This window comes from Lichenostomus cassidix, chromosome 7, assembly GCF_008360975.1.
Source record: "Lichenostomus cassidix isolate B80296 chromosome 7, HeHo_3.0, whole genome shotgun sequence".
NCBI classification, from domain to species: Eukaryota; Metazoa; Chordata; class Aves; order Passeriformes; family Meliphagidae; genus Lichenostomus; species Lichenostomus cassidix.
The window spans coordinates 13,657,725-13,680,431 of NC_139488.1; the positions used below are offsets into that span (position 1 = coordinate 13,657,725).

General features: G+C 40.3%; 1 protein-coding gene across 8 annotated transcripts in view; it reads left to right on the forward strand.

Moving 5' to 3' along the window:
• Nucleotides 1–22,707, forward strand: part of PIKFYVE (phosphoinositide kinase, FYVE-type zinc finger containing) — a 64,695-nt gene that overhangs the window by 27,641 nt on the left and 14,347 nt on the right. For all 8 annotated transcript variants that reach the window (XM_085066290.1, XM_085066282.1, XM_085066288.1 and 5 more), the window contains 18 exons: nucleotides 3,817–3,879; nucleotides 5,147–5,276; nucleotides 5,635–5,815; nucleotides 7,165–7,239; nucleotides 7,894–8,001; nucleotides 9,807–9,947; nucleotides 10,300–10,426; nucleotides 11,681–12,867; nucleotides 14,201–14,301; nucleotides 15,438–15,509; nucleotides 16,881–17,052; nucleotides 18,366–18,544; nucleotides 19,028–19,141; nucleotides 20,443–20,551; nucleotides 20,659–20,813; nucleotides 21,365–21,455; nucleotides 21,784–21,844; nucleotides 22,414–22,557. In XM_085066290.1, coding sequence (XP_084922416.1) covers nucleotides 3,817–3,879; nucleotides 5,147–5,276; nucleotides 5,635–5,815; nucleotides 7,165–7,239; nucleotides 7,894–8,001; nucleotides 9,807–9,947; nucleotides 10,300–10,426; nucleotides 11,681–12,867; nucleotides 14,201–14,301; nucleotides 15,438–15,509; nucleotides 16,881–17,052; nucleotides 18,366–18,544; nucleotides 19,028–19,141; nucleotides 20,443–20,551; nucleotides 20,659–20,813; nucleotides 21,365–21,455; nucleotides 21,784–21,844; nucleotides 22,414–22,557 — 3,210 coding nt within the window. The remainder of the gene's footprint in view (nucleotides 1–3,816; nucleotides 3,880–5,146; nucleotides 5,277–5,634; nucleotides 5,816–7,164; nucleotides 7,240–7,893; nucleotides 8,002–9,806; nucleotides 9,948–10,299; nucleotides 10,427–11,680; nucleotides 12,868–14,200; nucleotides 14,302–15,437; nucleotides 15,510–16,880; nucleotides 17,053–18,365; nucleotides 18,545–19,027; nucleotides 19,142–20,442; nucleotides 20,552–20,658; nucleotides 20,814–21,364; nucleotides 21,456–21,783; nucleotides 21,845–22,413; nucleotides 22,558–22,707) is intronic.

Sequence of the window (22,707 nt, forward strand, 5' to 3'; positions counted from 1 at the left end):
TAAGTGAGCTTGAAACAGGCCCAGGTATGCTGCAGCAGCCTGTGAATTTACAGCTGTAGCAGGTTTATCTTTATCCGTGTGTGGTGGCAGTAAAGTGGGCAATAGTCAGTTTGGCTCTGGCAAGTGTTAAAGGACTTTTAGAGTGTTTGTCCTGGTTTCAGACATATCTCAGTTTTATCTCTGTATACAGAGCATTGCAAGATGAAGGGGGGAAAGGTAAGAGAGCTATCTCTCTTCGAAACTGTTGACCAAATCCAGGCTGCTCAGAGCCAGAACTGAAGCTCTTGTGAGAAAGTTTTTAATGATGGAGAGCTCAGAGAATTTCATCAGAAAAGGCAAGTGGTGAGGGGATTGAGAGGAGAAAGACTTCTGCCTTTGAATTACGTATGCTGGTAGCACTCCTCTATCTTCGGTGAATCTCTGCTGGGGTTTGTTATCTGTTCCTGAAAGATGTGGTTTCTTAACTGGGTTATTCTCTAGGAGTGTAATTGTTACCAGAAAACTTGTAACAATTTTTTCCAAGAGAGTGGATTTCCCTTGAGGGGATAGTGTCAGTAATAGGCCCAGAACTGGGATAGGGTGGAGTTGTGTCAAGAAAGTGCACCATGGATAGGTATGTATACTGCAGCTTTTTGAAAAATTGATATCTGCAAATACAGAGGACTTAGTACGTTTTTTATTTTGCTTGTTTTTATAACTCCTGGCATGAGAATCTCTAGAGAAAAGACCTAACCAGGGAGAAACAAGTTAAAATGAATGAGAATATCTTGAATAGTAAGAAATACTTCTTGGCAATAGGCAGACTGAAACTTTGTGTGTGCTGAGGAGGGACAAAACTCTACACTGAATGCTGCTGTGTCTAGAGTAGTGAAATACATGACTTCTAAAACTTTGTTCTGGGAATATTTAAGTCAGAGACTATTATATAGTAAAGTTAATATTTAGATTTTCACCTTGTTTTTCTGAGTATCCTGGCTATATTCACCAAAAGATGCCAGCTAAGATGTTAGGATATCGCGATGGTTAGACAGCCAAAACTGGATAGTGAAGCATCTGTGTAAAATGGGTAGTTATTTTAGGATCAGAGTTTTGTAGTTAATGGGTGACATGAGGTGTTTGCTGCTGTCAGCATCAGTAACTTCCCCATGACTGTTATGGACACACAAATCTGGCTTGATTGTGTTGGAGTTGTCTGTTATCCGTGGACTGGGTGACTGTGACTTGACTTTCTTTGAAATAATGAAGTGAAACTAAAGATCCCACCTTCCTTTTGAGACTTGTAATTCAGTTTCCTCACGACTGTGTAAATTCCAGCCTGTGTAAATTGCAGGGAGGCTTGACAATAGAAAACATCAAGTGCTAGAAGTGCATGTCAGCTTTGATCTAAGCAGTTTGTGAGTTTCTCGAATGATTAAGGAATGTGCAATTTCCCGCAGTCACAGAGGTCAGCTGCTTTGAAGCAAGGGTGGGTGATGTATCCACCAGCTGTGTTTTAGAACAGAGTGGTTTATAGTCTAATGGCAGAACTTCATGTGGTGTTATAGGCTGACTAATGTCTAGTGTGTTTCCATGAAATTTGGGTGACTCCAAGTTAGCTGAGAATAGTGACTCATTTATAGTATCATCTGCCTAAAGACATAGTGTATATCAGAAGGGGAAACTAAGAATATTTTCTGCATTTAAATTGGGGAAAGCGATTACATGACAAATTTTATGTATGGGGTTTAGTTGCTGTTTTTAAAGAAATACAGTTAACAATATGGGAAACTTTATTTTATAAATGGTTTTCCAGCCAGATATCCTTGACCATGGTAGCAGGTATTTTGGGTAGTTTTTGATGCCTGCATCTAGTTAGGAGGGGGAGAAAAAAGATGATTTGAATAACTGTATACAGTTCATTTTCAGTATTGCTTGCCAAGGTTTAGTGTGCTGTTGCTAGAAGCCCTTTTGGTTCTTCTTTTGAGAAGGTGCCTGAGTTTTCAGGCTATGAAATAAACTACAGGGACATTCCCCATCCCCCTTCCTCATTTTATGGAGTGTGATGCATGTAGGGATGATGTGAGGTAAGAAATGTGCACGTTAGCTGCTCTAAACCATCTCAGTGTTATCTCTCCGGGCTAAAAAGAGGTATGGTGTTTACCTTGTCAGGAATTTCCCCTGAGAACCAATCAGAATTGAAGTTATAGGAATTATATTGAAGTTGTATTGAAAAGAATAATAGAGTGGTTTGGGTTGGAAGGGACCTTAAAGATCGTCTAGTAATCTGGAACCTAGATCATCAGAAATCTAGAAGTGGCTTGGAGGTGCTAGCTGTGTCTTTGCCTAGAGCACAACTAAGGTTAGGTTTCAGGGGGATAACTTGTGCTTTGGCTGTGCCAGTCAGGGGTATATGCTAGACCTAATTTGAGTGTGTTTACAGTAAGAGCTGTTGCCATGAGACTGTTGCAAGACGGAGAGAGATGGAGGTGCTAGTGTACATGCTGTTGTGTAGGTAGAGCATGACATGACTTTCTTGAAGTAGTCAATGGGTGAAGCAATGCTGCCAGCTGTTATCAAGCAGTAGTTTATTGTAATGCTAAACTCTTAAACTAAGCAAAAGATGAAAAGAATCTCAAATAACCAGGAGGCTACAAAGGAGGCTTATAAGTTGTCTTTGGTACACTTGTCCTCTATTGAGTATCTATTTGTAAACAAGCTCAGATATTTAAAATGGTGGCATGAGAGGGGTCTCCTGAGTGCTGCTGTTGAGAGCCTTGTGATTGCTTATGTCCTGTCATTTCTGTTGCTTTCTGTTGGTGTCTGAAAGCAGCCTGGCTTTGCATGGTTTGTGATGGGTCTGGACCATTGTCAGGAAAGATGATAAAGGGTTGGCTTTGAACTTTGGGTAGTTGTGCTGTAGAAGCAGTTGGGCTACTGCTCTTGTTTTCTCATTGTAGAATCTCTTTTCGTATAAGTAAGGAGCCAACTAAAGATACAACAAACTAATGGCCGCTGAAGAAAACAAGCTTTTTGTACCCAATCAGCATGAAAAATCAAGATCTAGCAAGCTAAAAAAGGATTGTAGGTGGAGCTTCATCCTATTTCACAGCTATCACAGAATGTTCTGAGTTGGAAGGTGCCCATCAAATCCAGCTCTTTAAGTGAATAGCCCATACACAACCTTGGCATTGTTAGCACCAGGCTCTAACTGTATTTCCCACATGTAAAATGATCTCTCTCTTGCTCTGCTTTGTTTCTGGAATTCCATCTCTGTCAGCATGGATTCCTCAAAACATTTTGAACTGTTCTAGACTTTATGCTTTTAGTTCTTGAAAGGCAAGCTGTCTTCTTTTTCTTGCACGGTGTAAGATAACTCTTACAGTTAGACTCCCCCTCAGTCTCAGATGGTTCGAAGGAATGGGAGACCAAAATGGTTTGTGAAGCTGTGTTTTTAAACCTGATTTAGGAGACCATTCCCATGGTGTCTGATCATGTCTTAACACATTTGTATTCAGGTCTAGAAAAAGGTGGTCTGTGTCAGTTGGAAAAGTAGACCCTTAGCTCAGTCTTTGCTCATGTCTACCTTGTTTGTTTTGTTTCTCCACATTAACAAGCACTGTTTGCTTGTTGTCGTAGAATTTTTTGATAGAACAAGAATGAGAGGATATTCTTGTCTTAACCACTCACCAAGCTGTTGCTAAATTGGTGACTAAACACTTAGATGAGTAATGCTGCTTCTTTTGGTGTGGGCGTGTACATTGTAATTATATGGGCACACCAGTGTAACCTGTCTTTTTTTTTTGTCTCCACCTATATCCCTCCTCTCTCTTCTTTCAGAGTACTTGAATCCTGAAAACGGAGGGCAGCAGATGTTCTCTATAAGTGACGCTTTTATCAAAGGTAAGGAAAAACTTCAAATGCTGCTGTTGTGTGTTTTTTTAATATAATGATGGAAACTCCTTAATACTGCTTTAATAGAGCATTGACCCTTTCAAAATATTTACTTGACAGTAAATCTGAAGTTATTTGTGGCAAAACCATGTATAAAGTATACTTGGACTTTTTTGAATGCATTTTCAAGCTTAAATTTCTTTCACTTCTCAGATTTCTTCATTCAAAAAGACTCAGAGGAAAGCTTTTACTTTTTTTTAAATTCAAGTGTAAGTGGCAAGTCTGTTCACAATTTGCCAACCAACAAATTTATGTAACTGATTTTTAACTTCCTGTGCAAGCAAAAGATGTGATATGATTAATTGCACTGCTTCTACAGAGTAACTTAAAGTTTCATCTTTTAAATCTTTCTGGGTTTCCTGTCATCACCACCATCATCACTACATCGTTACTTCTGAAGTGAATGGCCACTTCACGCACTTACGAGTTTTTAAACCCACATGCTTTCCAATATCATGGCCAGATGCACCTGTGGGCTTTTTTCCCCTCCCAGTTAGTGCTATTGATTTTGTGAGCTCGTAAGAGGAGGAAGTAAGGGGAAAATAAGGGGGAAACGCCGAAGTCTGTGTAGCCTGAAAAATAAAGTGTTGGATTATAGTGATGTTTAGTTTTTAACTGAGCTTTTGCAGAAGAAAGAGGGAAATCAGTGTAGCTTCTATTAATCTTCTACACAGCTAGTTTTTTGTGTGGAGCACCTGGAAGAAGTAAATTGTTTTTTAAGAGTCTTATTTTCAGTAGTACTCCTGGGATTACTATTGTCTAAAGATTTTGCTTAAAACTGAGGAGTTTTAAGCTTGAATTCTGGAGGCTTACATACTTGCTTGATGAAAATTTATACACTACTAGTACAAATGACTTATAATGTAGTCAGCCATTATGTCAATGTGGAAGTTTATAACTTGCCTCTATAATATCATAATAACTGTGTGGGAAATAACTGAGTAACTCTTTCAAAGCATGGAAAACTGTGATGAAATAACCTCTAATTTTGGTACTGCAAAACAGAGGACAGTTCTAAGGAGTTGCTACACAATACAGCGATTGAAAGTGTCAGTCCCCTTCAAACTGAGGACTGTGACGTCTGCCTTAAACTCAATATTTCAGGAGGCTTAGACTGATGTCATAGTAAATTCTTTCCTTTTTAAAGTAGCCTTTCAGAAAAACACAAGCATTCAGCTGTGACCTTACATTAACAAGGTTTGTTTGTCTCTTGCAGAGTCATTATTCAACAGGAGGGTGGAAGAGAAGTCCAAAGAACTCTTATTCACACCCCTAGGCTGGCACCACAGCAATCTGGATCTGCTGAGAGAAGAGAATGGGGAGAAACAAGCCATGGAAAGGCTGCTGTAAGAAACATGCAGAAAAAGGGATTTGCATATCTTGAGTAAAAATTTTTTTAAGCCCCTCCATGCCACCAACTTTCAGTGAGAGCTGAACTACAGTGGGCAATACAAGGAGCTAATTTGACCAAGAACGCAGCATTTTTACAATATATTTTGGCTGGATTTTTTATCTTGTGACGTTTACATACTGAGTACAGGACCAAAGTTGACTGTAGAACATTCTAGGAAACTGTTCCTTCAGAGGACTTCCTGTGTTGTTAATGTTAAGAAATTTACTTCTGAAATGTCACGTCAGCTAATCACTGCACTGTTTTTTTTTGTTTTTTAACTGAGAAATCTATTTATTTTGCGTTTTTAACAGGTCTGCTAATCACAACCACATGATGTCATTGCTTCAGCAGCTTCTATACAATGAGTCCCTGTCACTGTCCTGGAGGGATATTATTGTACCCGTGGTCTGCCAGGTAGTTCAAACGGTACGGCCTGATGTCAAGAAGAGAGATGATGACATGGATATCCGCCAGTTTGTCCACATCAAAAAGGTAAGTTTTGAGCAGTGGATGCAGGGAAACAAAAGGGTGCAGCTGTTGGCAACACCTCTTGTTTGGAGAGAATAGTCCCCTTGCCACTGCCCCCAGTGTATTCAGTAGTGTAATTGGCTGACTTGGCCTTTGGATAGGTGGGGTTCTAGAAAAAGTTGCACAGAAGGGACTTGGCATGCTGTGAAAGCTGCTTTAATGCCCTGGGGCTGACCTCTTCTTCCAGGCTGTAGGCTGCAGAAGGTAGCAAAGAGTAACACCTCTATAATGACTTGCTTCGTTTTTTCATTTCTGCTTATTTTGTGCTTCAATTGGAGATTTACCAAAGGCTGGATAAGTAGCTTGCAGGACATGGTGCAGCAATCTGTTGCCCTGTAACTATCCATTATGGAGGATTCAACTCCTCCCGTGCCTAGTACAGTGACTTTCTTGAAGAGGAAAACTTAATTGTTATGGAATGGTGTATCCAGTTCTGCCAGATGGCCCAGTGTTGACATTGTTGAACTGTAAGTCTGGAGTTCTGGCATGCAAACTTTCTACTGAGAGTCTGATATGAAAATAACATCCAAGGAGCTAGTATGGCCGAGGATTGAAGATTTGGGCTTAAGTTTTCTTTGGCCAAATTCACCTCAGCAATACTCTTGTTTGAAAGCCATGTAAGATTTGAGGAGAACCTTATTTTTTGGTGGTAGTTCTGTGGGATCTCTTCAGGAGAAGCAGGAACAAGTGATGCTGCCAGAAACTCCATTTCAAAGAGCAGTTGTTCAGAGGTGAAAGCTCTTCATAGCTATTTTCTAATGTCTGCTATTTTCAAATGCTGGTAATATGAATGTCCTCTGAAACGTGTTATTCGGAAACCTGTTTCATGTTGTTTATTACTCCTGGGATTGCCTGTGACTGCAGGCATACCAGTCAACTGTTTGACGTGTTCAGTTGGTAGGTAGAGGTTTTTTTGTTTTCTGTCTTTGTTTTTTTTCTTTTCTCTTCCTTTCCTTACAATTTGTTTGTTGTTTATAGAAATGCCATGTGCAAAGCTATATGCTCCTCATGGCCTGTCAAAATTAGGTTCCTGTGTCATGCTCTGGAGTATACTGGTTTAACAAATAAGCATCTCTTGGGAGGGGTGTAGAAATCCTAGAACTCAGTACTTGTTTTCATGTTGTCCTTAGTTTGCCGGGCTTCAAAGGGAAAGACTTGTGTCCAGCATGACTGTATCTGATCTTTCATATGATAATTGAAGGTGTAGCTGAAGCTTGCACATCACCTACAATAGGTATTCTGTGTATTAGTTTTACTGCACTAGAAGGTGTGGGAGTGTATGACAGTTCTAAGAATGTTCTTTGCTTTGTTAGATCCCTGGTGGAAAGAAATTTGACTCTATGGTGGTGAATGGATTTGTTTGCACTAAGAATGTTGCGCACAAAAAGGTAATGCAGCTTGATTAATCTTACTGTAATGCATGCTGTGGAAACAAGGGTGCTCTGACTTTCTTTTTGTGTCAGGAAACTCTTCTCGCCATTTAGGAGGTTTAAGAGCTTTCTCTGAGCTCTCAAATGGCTTTTGAATGGCTTTTAAAGAATTTGGCTTTTAAAGTATTTTTTTTTTCCAAGCTGTTTGGTTTTCTAACCCAGAGATTTTGGGGGAGAAACTCTCCTCATGCATGTGTAGAAAAACATCCTTTCCACCCCTACCACCATATGAGGCATCTAATAATTACCCCAACTTTTAGCCAGAAAAAGGCATTTGTGCTTCTGACTCAGAATAGTATAGTAAAATGAGCCTTTAAGGCAGTAGGGCAAGATAGAAGTGAACTGCATGAATCAAGTGTATCAAGACTTTGGAGCTCTTAGCAGTGGCAGGAAATCCTCTCTAGCATTGCCTGCTTCTAGACAGTACCTGTGAAATTCCAATAGCTGGGTGTAACAACTTCAGAAGAAGGAAGAATGTATAGTTGGGTTTGCAGGGGGGGATAGCTGAGACATTTTAAAGGGAGACAGCAGGGACCAATGGGAAGTCTGTCTCTTGTGTACTTCTTCCTCTCCATATATTTGTATTTTTAACTATTTTTGTGTCTTTCTTAGATGAACTCTTGCTTAAAAAATCCCAAAATTCTTCTGCTAAAATGCTCAATTGAGTACCTCTATCGAGAAGAAACAAAGTTTACCTGCATAGAGCCTATAGTACTTCAGGTGAGAGTATGCTTTTGTTTTTCATTAAAAAAGAAACCGACAAAATCATGATCAATACATCTTTTTTTAGTGTGTAAGGTAGAGTTGAGTGAGTGAGATTGCAGAGAAAAGAGAAAACTTTGCTGGTAAGCTAGCTAAGAGAGCTGCTGCAGTAAATACAGTACAAACTTGTAGCCTTGCACTGAGGGTTTTTCTCCTCAAGTTACGTCCTGAAAACGCGCGTGAGCTTTTGATCCTCACGATGCAGCATTTTAGAAAACTTGTTTTGTTTTTATCGACACCTTCTGAACTGTGTGTTCCTTATACAGTGTTAGAGTTAGATAAGGTTTAGGTGTGTGAAGGAATATTTGAGAAGTTAGTGTAGGTGACAGTTAAGTCACACCCATGTTATTTTTTGTCAGGCTTGAAAAAAATGGAACAACCACCAACCTAATGGAGTGATGAACTAGAAAATGTCACTTTGGAGCAGGTGCCCTGACTCTGTGAACAGGGATGTGCCTTAAATATGACAACACTGAAATAGATAGACTTTTGCTTTAACACACCGCAGTCTTGTCTGAGAATCAGTCTTCAGGTGCTTGCTAGGATACCCATAACAAGGGTATTTGGTGCCCTACTGAGCTTGGGCCTTAATCTTTGTTCCTGTATTTGACTGCTTTCCATAGCATGCATTTAACACCACTTCTGTTTAGTGGTTAACAGACAGGATTACAGGTATGAAAGCTTTAGAAATAAAACTTACCTGCCTAGTGAACTGGTTTTCTAGTAAATGGTTCCACTCAGACCTGTCCATTTGTCTGAATGCAGTAGAAGTATCTGCAATACTTTGTAAATATTGTTCTCTGTGATTGTTTCTGTGTCTGCTTCAGAACATAATCATAACTAATTATCTGCATTAAAATCCTGTAGGACAGAAAATACTACAGTAGACCTAGTTCAATTGAAAAGGTTAGCTTCCAGCAAGAGCTGTGTCTTTGCTATACTAACGTGAATGTTTGTATTCTGAGGAGCTGGCAAACTACTTTCGTGGTATCTTTACAGTGCACAGAACTTTTAAAACCTGACTGATGTGAGCTGCAATAACATAACTGAGAATATCTGTCTTGGGAAGCTGTATCCTCCGTCTAGTAGTGTAGACCTTTAGTTCTGATCAGTTGCAGCCTGATTTCTCTTTCTGTGCATGGTAATACAAGTGTGTGTGTGTGGGGGTGTAGTGAGATGAAGATGGCCCTGGATAGAAGAGCATCTTTGTAGTGCATAGCATTTGGGATGGAATTCCAGGGGCACTGTCCTCAGGTACAGATTTTGGGACTGGGGATGTGTGTACAGACTTAGAGGCATAGAGCTCTGTCATACTCATCTTGAATATAAGTATGTCTGACTCCATATATCTGCCTATATCTGATGGTGGAGAATGTAACACTGCAAACTACTTTGGTTTATGATACTCTGATTCTAGCATCTTCTGGACATTAAGCTTTTTTACATTTGAGGATGTAAGGTGCATCCTTTGTATGTATGTTTGGATTCTGTTGCAACTGCATTACTTCACACTGTTATTGGACTGTATTCTCCTGTGAAATTAATGCTTATAAAAGATTACTGATAAACTAGGTGTTGTGCTGTGGGGGTGGGAAAATGCTCACAATGGACTACGGATGGTGTTTTCTGGATAGCTGTTTTCCCTGTTTTATAGAAAAAGACAGTATGTAAATGAAGTGGAGAGCAATATTAAGCATTAAAGTGGGTTTATTTTCCAGATGGGTTTGCAGTAGTTCATTGCCATACTTTGTTCCTGTCTGCAGGAAAGAGAGTTCTTGAAGAACTACGTACAGCGGATAGTTGATGTCCAGCCTAACTTGGTCCTTGTTGAGAAGACTGTGTCCAGAATTGCCCAGGACATGCTCTTAGAGCATGGGATCACTCTGGTCATCAATGTCAAGCCGGTGAGCATTTCTGGTCAGCGTTAGACTCGGCCTTGTGCTAGATCTCTAGTGTCTCCTTGTAGCAAACTCCCTGGAGAAAGCCAAGAGTTGTCTTACTTTCTTCTCTAACCAAATGTGGGCTCAGAAATACTCACCAGAAATCTCACCAGAAATTCTTACCCAACTGTTTCTCAGATTCTTGTATGTTGTGGATGTGTGTTTGTGAGACTGGGTTTTATTGAGAGTTTGCGTCTCAGTGAGAGGTTTCCTAGATCACACTGGTGTTTTTTTCTTTTTGATTGGTTAAGAGTAAGATAAGGATGCCAGTGTCCTCTTTGCATTGTAGACTCTTACTGTTCTTCTGTTTTTACAGCAAGTGTTAGACCGGGTAAGTCGAATGACCCAGGGAGACTTAGTGATGTCAATGGATCAACTGTTGACCAAACCACAATTGGGAACCTGTCATAAATTTTATATGCAAGTTTTTCAGTTGCCCAATGGTGAGTAAAGCTTGATGTGCATTAGCCTATGTGTGTGAAAGGATAAATGCTTTGCTCCTTTTTAAATAAGTCTGAACCGTTGGTTTCCTTGCGTGATCATGTATCATCCTACTCATTTTATTTCTGTTACTTCTTGGAACTACAGTGAACTGTCTGTGTAGGGAAAAGCATGGTCTTGCTAAGATAAGACACACTATAGGTTTTAATTAGACTGATTTCTTTCTTCCAAACTTTTTTTCTCTTCCCACATACTGTAGTTTGTCTAGTCCAACTTCCTGTTCAAAACAGGAAGGATTAATTTCAGTGCAGCATCAGATTTCTTAGGGTTTTGTCAACCAACTCTTGAAAATATTGCAGAGCAGAGATTTTGTAGCCTGTCTGGGCACTATCCTCACTGTAAAGAATTTTTCTGCATTGAAATAGAGAATCACAGAATGGCCTGTGTTGGAAGGGACTTCTCAAGATTATCTGATCCAACCTTAACAAATCCAATGAAAATTTGCCTTGTTGCAATTTGTGCACACTTCCCCATGAACAGTCATTGTGCACCTTTAAGAAATGAGGTTCCTTTTTTCTGTAACCCCCCTAGGCAGTGGGAATCTACAAAGAAAGGAAGAAATGCTGCTTGACAGGTTACCAGTGGTGCTGGCACACATAAATGCTGTGGGTGCAGATCTTTGTGGAGATGCAGTCTTTGCATATCCTCGTAAGATCATAGAAAGGTTTGTGTTGGAAGGGACCTTAAAAAATCATTTGGTTCTGACTTCTCTGCCATGGCAGGAGCTAGACCTTCCACTAGACCCAGTTGCTCCAAGTTCCATCAAATGTTGGTGGAACACTTGAACACTTCCCTTTCCACTTCCGTATTTCCCCTTCCAGCCCTTAAACTGGCCTCAAAATGTCATAGGCTTTTGACTTGTAAGGATGAGCAAATGTGTCTGGGAGGGAAGTGGTTCTTTTGCTCAGTGCTGCAGAGTCTACAATGATCTCAGAATATGCTGTTTAGGTCAGGGTGTTCCATGTGGCCTTCGCTTTGACTTGATGATGGTTTGTTTTACAAAACAGGAGAAGATTTATAGCCAATGCTTGTTTTTCTTGCAAAACTAAGTTATTTCAGTACAATAATGTGAATTTCTGCAGTTACCAATGTTACTTGCTCTTAGTCTCTGTTACGGTCTCTTGAGTGTGTGAGCTACTTAAAATCAGGTTACCTGTAGTTGTCATCTTAACTCCTATGTTTTACTTTCCTTCTAGATCAGACAAAACCCCTGATGTTCTTTGAAGGGTGTCCCCAGCACCTGGGTTGCACTATCAAGTTGTGTGGTGCTGCAGAGTACGAGCTGGCTCGTGTGAAGGAGATCCTGATCTTCATGGTCTGTGTGGCTTATCATTCTCAGTTGGAAATCTCATTTCTTATGGATGAGTTTGCCATGCCCCCTACTCTCACGAAAAACACTTCCTTTCACTCCCTAATTGAGGAGCCAGGAGATGAAAATGAACAGCAGAACCTCTTCAATGGTGAGGACTTCAGCACAGCAGTCAAAGACATTGAACTATCCTCTGAAAAGCTGCCTGTAATCTCTGAATCAGTGCCCTCTGATGAAGGCAGCTTGCTTGAGCCAAGAGGTGTGTTTGACAGAGGTGACCAAGAGAACAGTCAATTGGAAACGGTGTCCTCCAAACAGCAAGAGCACCACAAAGTGGAGTCACCGTTTGCAGTGCTCAGCTCTGTACCTCATGCAATACCTGAAACATCTCCACTGCCCCTCCATGGCATGGACCAGCACTTGGTCACTCTGGATAGCCAGGCATTAGAGCCTCTTCAACAGACAGATGATTTACAGGAATCCAAGGGTCAGATGAGAGTCTTCAGAGACCCTCTCCAGGATGATACTGGTTTATATGTCACAGAAGAGGTAACGTCGTCTGAGGATCGTCTCAAAACTTACTCTGCAGCATTTAAGCAGGAGTTGAAAGATGTCATTCTCTGTATTTCTCCAGTACTGATGTTCCGTGAACCATTTCTTTTGACTGAAAAAGGCATGAGATGCCCTGCCCGGGAATACTTTCCTGAGCAAGTTTATTGGTCTCCTCTCCTCAATAAGGAATACAAGGAGTTGGAGAGCAGGAGGAAGAGACAGTTGTTGCGGGATCTCTCTGGACTACAAGGGAGGAATGGGAGTGTCCAAGCCAAGGCTATCCAAATCTTACCTTCTCATGAGCTGGTTAATACTAGAATAGCAGAGCATCTACGTGATAGCCAGAGCTTAGCCAGAATGCTGGCTGACTATCGGGCCAGAGGAGGGAGGATACTACAGAAAAGCACAGATCCTTTTGCCCAAAATAAGGATGTGTCTAGTGTCCCTACTGGAAAAACTGGGAGCAGAACTGAAGAGGAGGAGAAGGGACTGGCTCAGAGTGAATCCTCATGGTCTCATAAGGTGAGATCGAGTTGTGCTGCTGAAAACTCAAGTTACATCAGTCTCTCATGGTATACAGAAGGTGTAGGATCTCATATGAAACTGGAGGGGGGATGTGTTTGTTTCCATTTGGTTATGGGTTGTTTTGGTTTTTTGTCTGGGTCATAACTGCATTTTAGATTACAGTGCTCTGCAATCATTCAGAGCAAGACACTGCAAAATTTCTCTGAGAAACGCACAAAGCCATCCCAGAATCAGTTTTGCCTTTGTACTTAACTGATTTCTGAAAATGAGTCTGTGAAGAGGGAGCAAACCTTAAGAAGTTTCCTAAACTGAGTTTTCTTGCCTCTTATATTTGGTAGAAGTTTAGTGCTTTCATTTTCAGAGGGCTTCACATAATGGAAACAGCAGTAGGCTCTAATTACATTGAAGTACTTGGTTGATTGTAAAAGCTTGGATGATCTAAAGAAAAGTGATAATCACATAACGGAGGGGAAGGAATCTTCTTTGAAATTTCAAAGCAAGGGAGAATGTGCTTGTAATAAAAATATTTAAAGTTTTGGTAAACTGCCGTGAAAGTAATTAACTCGTATCTGAGGAAAAGGATCTTTTCTTTGAATTGTGAGCTGTTTAGGTAAAATATCTATGAACAAGAGTAGCAGAACTGATCTGTTAAAATAGCCAAATGTTTTGGTCCCTGAGCCAATCAGCCCCTTTGTTCATGAGCAGAAGTCACTTTTTAATTGGTGCATAAATGTAGATCTCTGTAGCTTCAGAGGCCTTAATCTTATGAACTGTAAGAGTAGCCCTTGCTCTGGATCAGACTGGTTGATGCTGTTTTTAAATGTATTCAGTGATCAAAGGAAAGTATTTGGTAATGTCATAGTTTTGTAGGGTGTGGAAGGGAAAACAGCTCCATTCCAGCAGCAGTGTGGTACTTCTCTTCCCAGAGAATAGAAAGGTGGAAGTCTTTCTATAGCCTGAATGAGTAATTGAAGTACAATACATTGGCAGAGTTTTGAATCTAAGGTGTCCTAAACCATACAGATTTAGAGACTGGATGTTTGTCATGGGGCTTTTGTTGTTTTCTGTTGCTCTTGGCTTCATTTCCACAGAAGCACATGCACGTTCATTGGTTTGTTATACATGAGTTATGTTGTTCTAAAAATGGCAGTTAGCAATTGTACATAGTACAAGTTTGCCTGAAGCTTGAAGATAATGCCAAGTTAATATGTACAAAAGAAGAAAGCACAGATTTGTCTCTGAATAAAACTACTAGAATAGAATTTTGTCAACAGAAGTGTGTCAGTGGAGGTATCTGTAACCAGTGAATGAGTTGTTTTCTCTCTACTAGGTGGATTGCTTGAGTCCAGTAAACCATCAGAGGCTCTGTGTTCTCTTCAGCAGCTCTTCTGCTCAGTCCAGCAATGCTCCAAGTGCCTGTGTTAGCCCCTGGTATGAAAAGTACTCCTCTACTGCTTGTACAGTTGCTATCATTTTCTCCCCAAAGTCAGAGTCAGTGCCTGCCTCATAGCAGTATTTCTTTGAGGACTCCTTGGTAGGTTGAGCCCATCCTGTAAGAGGAACTTTTGCCAAAAGACTTTAATCTTGCCTGGTCAGGTGAATCCACAGCAGTATTGCACAACCTTTGTAATGCCCAGGGCATGAATGAGAAAGTCCAGCCTGAAACCATATGCTTTAGTTGGTCTATCACTGCAGAGTAATGTCTCTGTGTGGGGAGCACTGCATGCAGTCTTGTGGGGAAGAATTAGTGTAAAGTGAGCACAGAACAATGTCCAAGCCCAAAAATGAGCCTTGTGAGAATGTTGAAATACTTGTATTCCAAGATTATATTATCCAAGAGTGGCATTGGAATATATTGCTATATTTCTCATACTATAGTCATCAGTATTAAGAACTTTATTTCCAGCTTATGGGGCTGTAATTTGCTAGTTGTGTGCAACTTATGACACACAACTCTACTAACAGGATGGGTCTTGGTGTTTAATCATTAGCTTAGGTGAAAATAAAGAGATGACCTTCATACAGGGAAAGGTCTAAAGTTCCTGTAAAAGTTTAGAAATGAACCAAAGAAGATGGTGATATGCTCACTAACCAGCAATGAGAGGATGTAAATTAGTGATATTAGGGACACCTGAATTATGACACTTAAACTGATACACGTTTTAAATGGCTTGGTCACCTCAGGTTCTGGGGAAACAAAGGTTGCTATTAAATATTCTATAAGAACAAGGATTTCTTGGGGCTTTTTCCATGTTCTGGATGTACCCTTTTAGTAGCTGTTTAAACATTAAGTGTTTGAAGCTTAAAGCTTCAAACTTAGCTTAGACTTCTGTGCCTAGATATATTTAAGCATAATCTTTAGAAGTGCAGTTGAAATGTATTAGACTTCTAATTGTCAAGTTTAAAGTTGTTCTAGTAGGGCTTTGGTCTCATTATTAGCAAACCTGACAGCAGGGATCTAAGAAGGGTAGTCAAGAGGAAAAAAAACCCAACCTTTGAAGGTATGCAGGGCTGTAAACTAACAGTGGCAGCATCCAGTCTCTAAAGCTTTTCTTTCTCTGCTTTAGGATTGTGACCATGGAGTTCTATGGGAAAAATGACTTAACTCTAGGGATTTTTCTGGAGCGCTACTGTTTCAGGTAAGGAAGAACCTATTCTAATTCACTCAAGGTCACTTATTACAAGCAAATATATCCATTGATTTCCTATTTTGGCCTTGTCCTTATTTCCTTTCATGAGGAAGTGAAACAGATTGTGAAACAAGGTTTATAAGTTCATAAAGACAAATGGTTCACTTAACCCTTTTTTGTAGCAATTAGGGTTTAAGGGCCTAGTTAAGAGTCTGAATATGTACTCCAATTGTCTGTTTTTCAAGACAAGCAACTGTACTGGTCACAGTTTTCTGAGGTTCCTCTTTGAATGTTCATACAGGTGTTGGGTAACACTACTTCTTTAGTGTCTCAGAGTGAGGCTTTGTCATATGAGCAAGGTGGCCAATGTAAATGGTCCAGAACACTTTTAGGCTTGGCAAAGTACTGTGTCATTTATTCCATCTCACAGAGGTGTAAGTTGTTACGTTTCTCTAATAATTGGTGTTGCCACAACCTCATGCAGAGTCTCAGCAGGCTGTGAAGCTGGATAGGTAACCTGCTCAAAAGACAAGCTTACTCTGTTCTCTCCATTGGCCACTTGCAGTAGCCAAAAGCACTTGATGTTCAGCCTTCTGGAGGAACAAGTATTTCTCCTTGTGGTGATCAGTGAGGAGGAGCTTAGCTTTGGCTAAAGCTTAGCAGTGGCTGAAGGCCACTTTTAAGTTCTTGTTTGTCTCTGCTCATTAGGTAGTGTGTACTAAAGTGAATGCCTCTCAATCTCCATAGTTTCAGTAATTAAAATCCTTTATTTTTTCACATGAGCAAGGAGGATCTGAGCTTTGTCAGGCTCTTTCTGATTCTGAAGAATATCGTATCTGACTTCGGTACCTGAACAATTCAGCTTTTATTTTTCTGGTATTGTTCTTTCTTCCCTGACTTTAAAAAACCTATCCAAAGAAAGGCCATGGGTTTTACTAAGACGGTCTATGGCACTGTTTTGCTTACCTGTTCCTTCAGGAGCTGAAATACGGCCATTTTGTCCTCATTAGCATTTGCTTGGGTACACTGCTAAAGTGGTATTTTAATTTGGTGCCAAGCACTTCCACAGGTGCTTTGAAACTTATTTTGTACATTGTACAGACTACGTTGGTAGAAAGTGATTAATTGTAAAAAGGTGATAGCAACCAGTATCCAGTCACTGCTTTTGGGACCTACACAGCCATTGTTGGTAGTAGAACTTTGCTGTGTCTTACTTGTAAATCACTCTGCAGAAACAGCCTTCACTACAGGCTTAAAGAACTTTTACAGTGAAGATAAATAGTACCATGATATTAAAAGGCATATTAGATCTGTTGAATCAGTTCTTCAGTGGTGTCTAGTGTGCGACCATTCATAAATATTTCTATTTCTTCCTGTAAGGCCTTCCTACCAATGCCCCAGCATGTTCTGTGAAACACCAATGGTGCACCATATTCGTCGCTTTGTTCATGGGCAAGGCTGTGTGCAAATTGTGTTAAAGGAGCTGGACTCCCCTGTCCCTGGCTACCAGCACACCATCCTTACTTACTCCTGGTGCAGACTGTGCAAACAGGTAGGGATATGGACTTTAGAGCCACTGCTATTCCAATTTATTCCAAGTGTTCTTGTTGTAACTGACTTTGTATGGAAAGGCAGCGTTTTTGAGAAAGTGCTCACTCCTGGAGCTATGGCTAAACTAGCAGAAAACCTGCTACTGATACAGATGTTCTCACGTTGCCTACAAATTCCTCTTGTAGAACTGGGGCTGTTGAGGGTGAAAAGTCGTGTTGTGAGGTAGTCTTGTTAGAATGTGTCAAAACTAGCTCTGAGAGGCTAGATCTAAGCAGAAAAAAATGGAGTTGCCCACTTAGAGGTGAAGAATATGGTCCCTTTCTTGCAGTGAATCATTATGAGCATCAAAGAATGTATGCATGGGGGAGGGCAGACACTGACACCTATTGGATTAGTAATTGGTTAAAGTCACTTGGTATTCTTTGATCTACAGTGGACTGAGCAGCCTGCATTACGTCAATGTGGTGTCTAGAGTTCCTTTAGTAGTCATTAGAAAGTAACATCTTCATTAGAGAAATGCCAAATTGTTTTAAAAAGCCCACAAGATAGTAAGATTGTGTATTATCTGAACCTTGTTCTGTAATTTAGCTAAGAAAACATTGTTAACTGGATACTCATCTCTAGCTAAATATTAAGAGCCTCCAAAGAGATGAGAATAAAACTTAATGAAAAAGGATTTATGCAGTGCCTGAAACTCAGAACATCTCAATTACCCGTATGGATGACTCAGTTCACCTACTTACTCTGCCTTAAACATAGGTGTTGGATTTATAGATACCTGGAGGAGTTGCTGACAGCAAGCCGTGTGCTGCTGTGTATACACCTGCTCTATAACCTTTTATTTCTGTGTGCTCATGTAAACTCTTACGTGTTTGAGGCTGTTAATTGTGTGTAAAGTGGTGTCTGCTCCAAGCTTGCAAGCACTTCTGAAGTTGAAATACACTGCAGAGCAGTACCAATGCATTTGTAGCTGAAGAATCACCAGAGAAAAAGTATATGATATGACCACTGCTGCTGGCTGGGCTGCTGGAAATTGACTCTATACAGAGAAATAGCATCCCAGAAATAAGCTTCTGTTAAGGGTATGTTTGCACTGCCCCAGCTTGGTACCTGTCATCATCAGCTAGCAGTTGTTTATCAGATTTATTTTAACTATATGTTGTCCTTAGCCTTGCATAAATGGTATCTTTGTTATTCAGTATGTTTCAGGGTCATGGGTGTTTCTGGTACTAGAAATACTAGATTGTTGTCTGGATTATCCTGTCCTTAATCTTGTTTAAAGGGTGAAATTGAGACACTTGCCTTTTTTTTCAGGTGACACCAGTTGTTCCCCTTTCCAATGACTCTTGGTCTATGTCTTTTGCAAAATACCTTGAGCTGAGGTTCTATGGGTACCAGTACACTCGAAGGGCCAACGCAGAGCCTTGTGGACATTCCATTCACCACGACTATCACCAGTATTTTTCCTATAATCAGATGGTAGCATCTTTCAGGTGAGCTCCACTGCTTAAAACATCCTGTTCTCTCTGGTGCTATATGAAGTAAATGGCTCTAGTAAGGATTCATCAGTTCTGTCCTTCATTATGAGTACAGTGTAGGATAGTATAACTGCACCATAACCACAAGTACAGGATTGTGTGCTGGCTGGAGGGGGCATTGTGGGTGGCATCACTGTTCTAGATGTGGTGGGCAGTGTTCTAAGAGTGAATGGTTCCCATTCATGATACAGAAGGGAAACACTTTTCCCTATCTAATTCCAAAAGCTTTCAAAATTTTGGTTCTGTACAATATGATTCGTGGTTTAACATTTTGCCTAGGAGATACATGAACAGGATGTTATTGCTACTAAAAGTAACTAAAGCCCTGGACACGTTGACAGTGTCCCTTTTCATATAAAGGCCTCAAATCTCAATATGGTGTAGAACTAGTACTGTGTGGTGTGACTCTGGTTACAAGCTGTTGTGTTGCCTTCTCAGCTACTCTCCAATCCGGCTGCTGGAAGTGTGTGTCCCACTCCCCAAGATCTACATCAAACGACAGGCTCCCTTGAAAGTTACTATTTTGCAGGATCTCAAGGATTTCTCGCAAAAGTAAGATTTGTTTTTGATGTCTTCCTCATCTTACTTATAGTCTGCTTTTATTAGTAGAACACAACTCTTTTTTGCTAGTATGATGAGATTTAGCTAAATATTCATTATTTGATAGAAAAGTAGTAGTTTAAAACATGAGTGTGTATATACTTCTAAGGGAGAATAATATGGAATCTTTACTACCTTTGCCTGCTCTGTCTGTACTAATCTCTCAACTCTTCATCTGGTGGCAATTCAAGTTAAACATCTCCATTAGAAACTAAATATTCTTTTCTTCTCTATCCCTGAATGTTGCACTGATATCTGAGTGATATAGCATGGTTCTGAATGATGCTGCCCAGCTACTGAAAGGTTGACCATCAGCAGGTGTCTGAAATGTCACCTTATGAAATGCCTCCTAAAACAAGGTTAAAGTTTTTTAAATTCCTCCCTCTAATGCTAAAAATGAAACAGAGGAGATGATCCTATAAAGCCTATTCTGAAAACTGTAGCTTATGCTTTGTACTCTTACCTTAATGTTCCTTTATAGAACATCTGACTGAGTTTCAATTCTGTCTTCAGCCCCAAAAAACTGCCAAGTCCTTGCTCAAATCTCTTGTCCGAACAGAACTGTTGTCATTATATTGGTCATGTGGCAACAGAACTCTGGTGTATCAAAGTCACTGCCTTTGTTAGCTATTGAATATTATGACAGCAGGCAGACTGTACCTCCTTGTAGTCTAAGGTAAACTACCATAAGCATGGACACTTTCTAAATGTAAGAACAGAAAGGTGGAAGAGAGGACTAATGAAAACTCTATTAGGTCCAGCCAGACTGCTGTTCTGCCTGGACATCCTCTATGGCTGGATATCTGTGTGACTACCTGACTTCAAAACCTGACTTCAAAACCTGTTGAGCTTTGTTTAGAGCTGAAATAGAGGTACTCATTATTTCTGAGCCCTGCTGGTGGACGTGTAGCTTGCAGACCCGGATTCTTCCTAATCACAGATGACACAACAGTTCCCCTTTGTTAGTAACGTGTTTGAGACATTTCTATTGCTCTCTGACAACTTCCACTGCTAAGAACAAATTGTGGAGACAAATGTCAGTGTGTGTAAGTTCTAGGTTTTCTCCTATTACTAATGAAGTTTTTCCAACTTTCTCTGTAAATACAGTTGGATAGCTTCCTGTGCAGGAAGGCTGTCATATATTCTCTTTTGTGTTCTTAAATGCTAACCTTAAACACACTCAGACTTTTATTAAAGAATGTTGAAGAAGCTCCAAGTAGTCACAGCTAAACTCTCGGCATCCCTGTTGACAGGGTGTCACAAGTGTATCTTGCTGTTGATGATCGCCTTGCTTCTCTGAAAACGGATACTTTCAGCAAAACAAGGGAAGAGAAGATGGAAGATCTCTTTGCCCAAAAGGAGGTAATAGACTATTTTTGCATCAGCTGACCATAGACTAAGTGTGTGGAGGAGCCACTCTGATCTTGTCTTCTTGGGTGACAAAACACTGACAGTTTTTCTTTTGGCAGATGGAAGAAGGGGAGTTTCGAAACTGGACTGAGAAAATCCAAGCAAGGCTGCTTTCATCATCACTGGACACACCTCAACAGCTGCAGTCTGTTTTTGAGTCTCTGATAGCAAAAAAGCAAGGACTTTGTGAGATGCTGCAAGCCTGGAATAATAGGTAAGAGGACATGTGTGAATTATGAGCAACACTGATACTGTGTTGTTTCTAGGAGGGAAGAGGTTCAGCTGTAGTTTCTTTCCCTGTGGCACAGTTACTCTATAGAGCTAGTGCTGAATGTCCTCTACTGGTTAAGACCACACAGCTGATTCATTGGAACAGAAAATCATTTGAGGCCATATGATGAAAGTATTGTGTTGTAGAGCACAACTTGCATCTGGAGGACAAATTTTCGTTTGAGTTAAGGTGGAAGAGATGGGAAGAGGGGAGCACAGGGCCAGTTGCTTGGATGAAATTACCTCAGAGGTGAAGAAAATGTGCTGGTTTTGGCCATTTGATATATCTTTGGCACATGTTTGCAGCAATCTGAGCTTACAGTAAAGACTTGTGAAGTCATGATTGGCTCTATTCTGGTATGGAGAAACTTCATAACTTGTGTCATTCAGAGATAACAGCAGTAACCTATGTTATTATTAATTTTTCTTTGGTCGTGGTGGTTTTATATCGGTTGGTTTTGTTTCTTTTATTATTATTATTATTATTTGTTTAAGATTGCAGGATCTCTTCCAACAAGAGAAAGGGAGAAAACGTCCATCAGTACCTCCCAGCCCTGGGAGACTGAGGCAAGGTGAAGAAAGCAAGGTATGGGTAACAGGCTAGAAACCTCTTTTAACATTTTTTTTTTCTGAGGCAACACAATAGTATTAAGACTGCCTTCAGTTCTCTTTAATAGTTAGTAAACTGGTTTTACTGCATCCTGTACTTTTCATCTATAAAATCTTAAATTACAAATTAGTGTATGTTAGTATATGTATCTTTTCCTGTGATAATAGATACAGTGACTTGCAGAGGCTGAGAAGTGGGTGGGAGTGCTTTGTTGTAGTACATCTGCTTTTCAAGTGTTCTGCACAGGAGGGAACGCAGCTGTAAAGAGCTTGGCATCAAGATTGGTGTTTTGTTTTCTGCCTAGATCAGCAGTATGGATGCTTCCCCACGTAATGCTTCTCCAGCACTGCAAAATGGAGAGAAAGGTCTGTTCCTTATTTTTTATAAGCTACCAATAGAAGCATGCTGTAGCCCTTTTGATGACATAACATGGGTGTTTTTGTCAAATCAGATAATTGAGAGAAACAGCAAATCCCCATTCTGTCACATTTGTTCTTTCTGATGGTAAGATAGGAGTTGGCCATCTGCTTCTAATATGGAACTGAATTACTAGTGATTAGTAAATTGGCCAAGAAGGGTTTTCTTTTGAACTTGAGTTAAAAAACTTTCAGAAACTTTCTAAATAACTGAATAACTACATAAAATTTGGGAAATGCATTTTGCCTCTTCTGTGATCTGGTTGTGGGTGCTGAGACCTCTTACCTGTGAGGCATAGTTGCAGTCTGTGAGAGCTGGAGTTGGTAGTTATGAGTGTGTGCATTTTCTGCAGGTTACATGCTACACTGATGAGCTTGCCCAGTCCTTTGGTCTGTGTGGGCTTACCTGCTTTCTAAGTAAAAACCTTTTGAAACTAGACCATGGTTGTAGCTTGGGCTGGGAGCCAACAGTATCACTTTTGACAGCCATGTAAAATGCTTTCTTCTTGTACTCTCAGAGGATCGTTTCCTGACAACTTTATCGAGTCAGAGCTCCACAGGCTCCTCCCATCTGCAGCTGCCCACCTCTCCAGAGGTTGCATCAGAGCATATGACTGGTGCCAACACACTCTCTGAACAGGACACAACAAGCAGCTCAGAAGGTATAGCTCAGTTGTGATCTTGTATTCTTTCTCTATGCTTTTCTTTGGCAAGTGTACAAGATCGGTTTACGAAATGACAAGTCTGGTGACTCTGGTCTGTAGTCATCCGTCTGAATTTACAGCTTAAACTTTGATATTGTGATACAGACT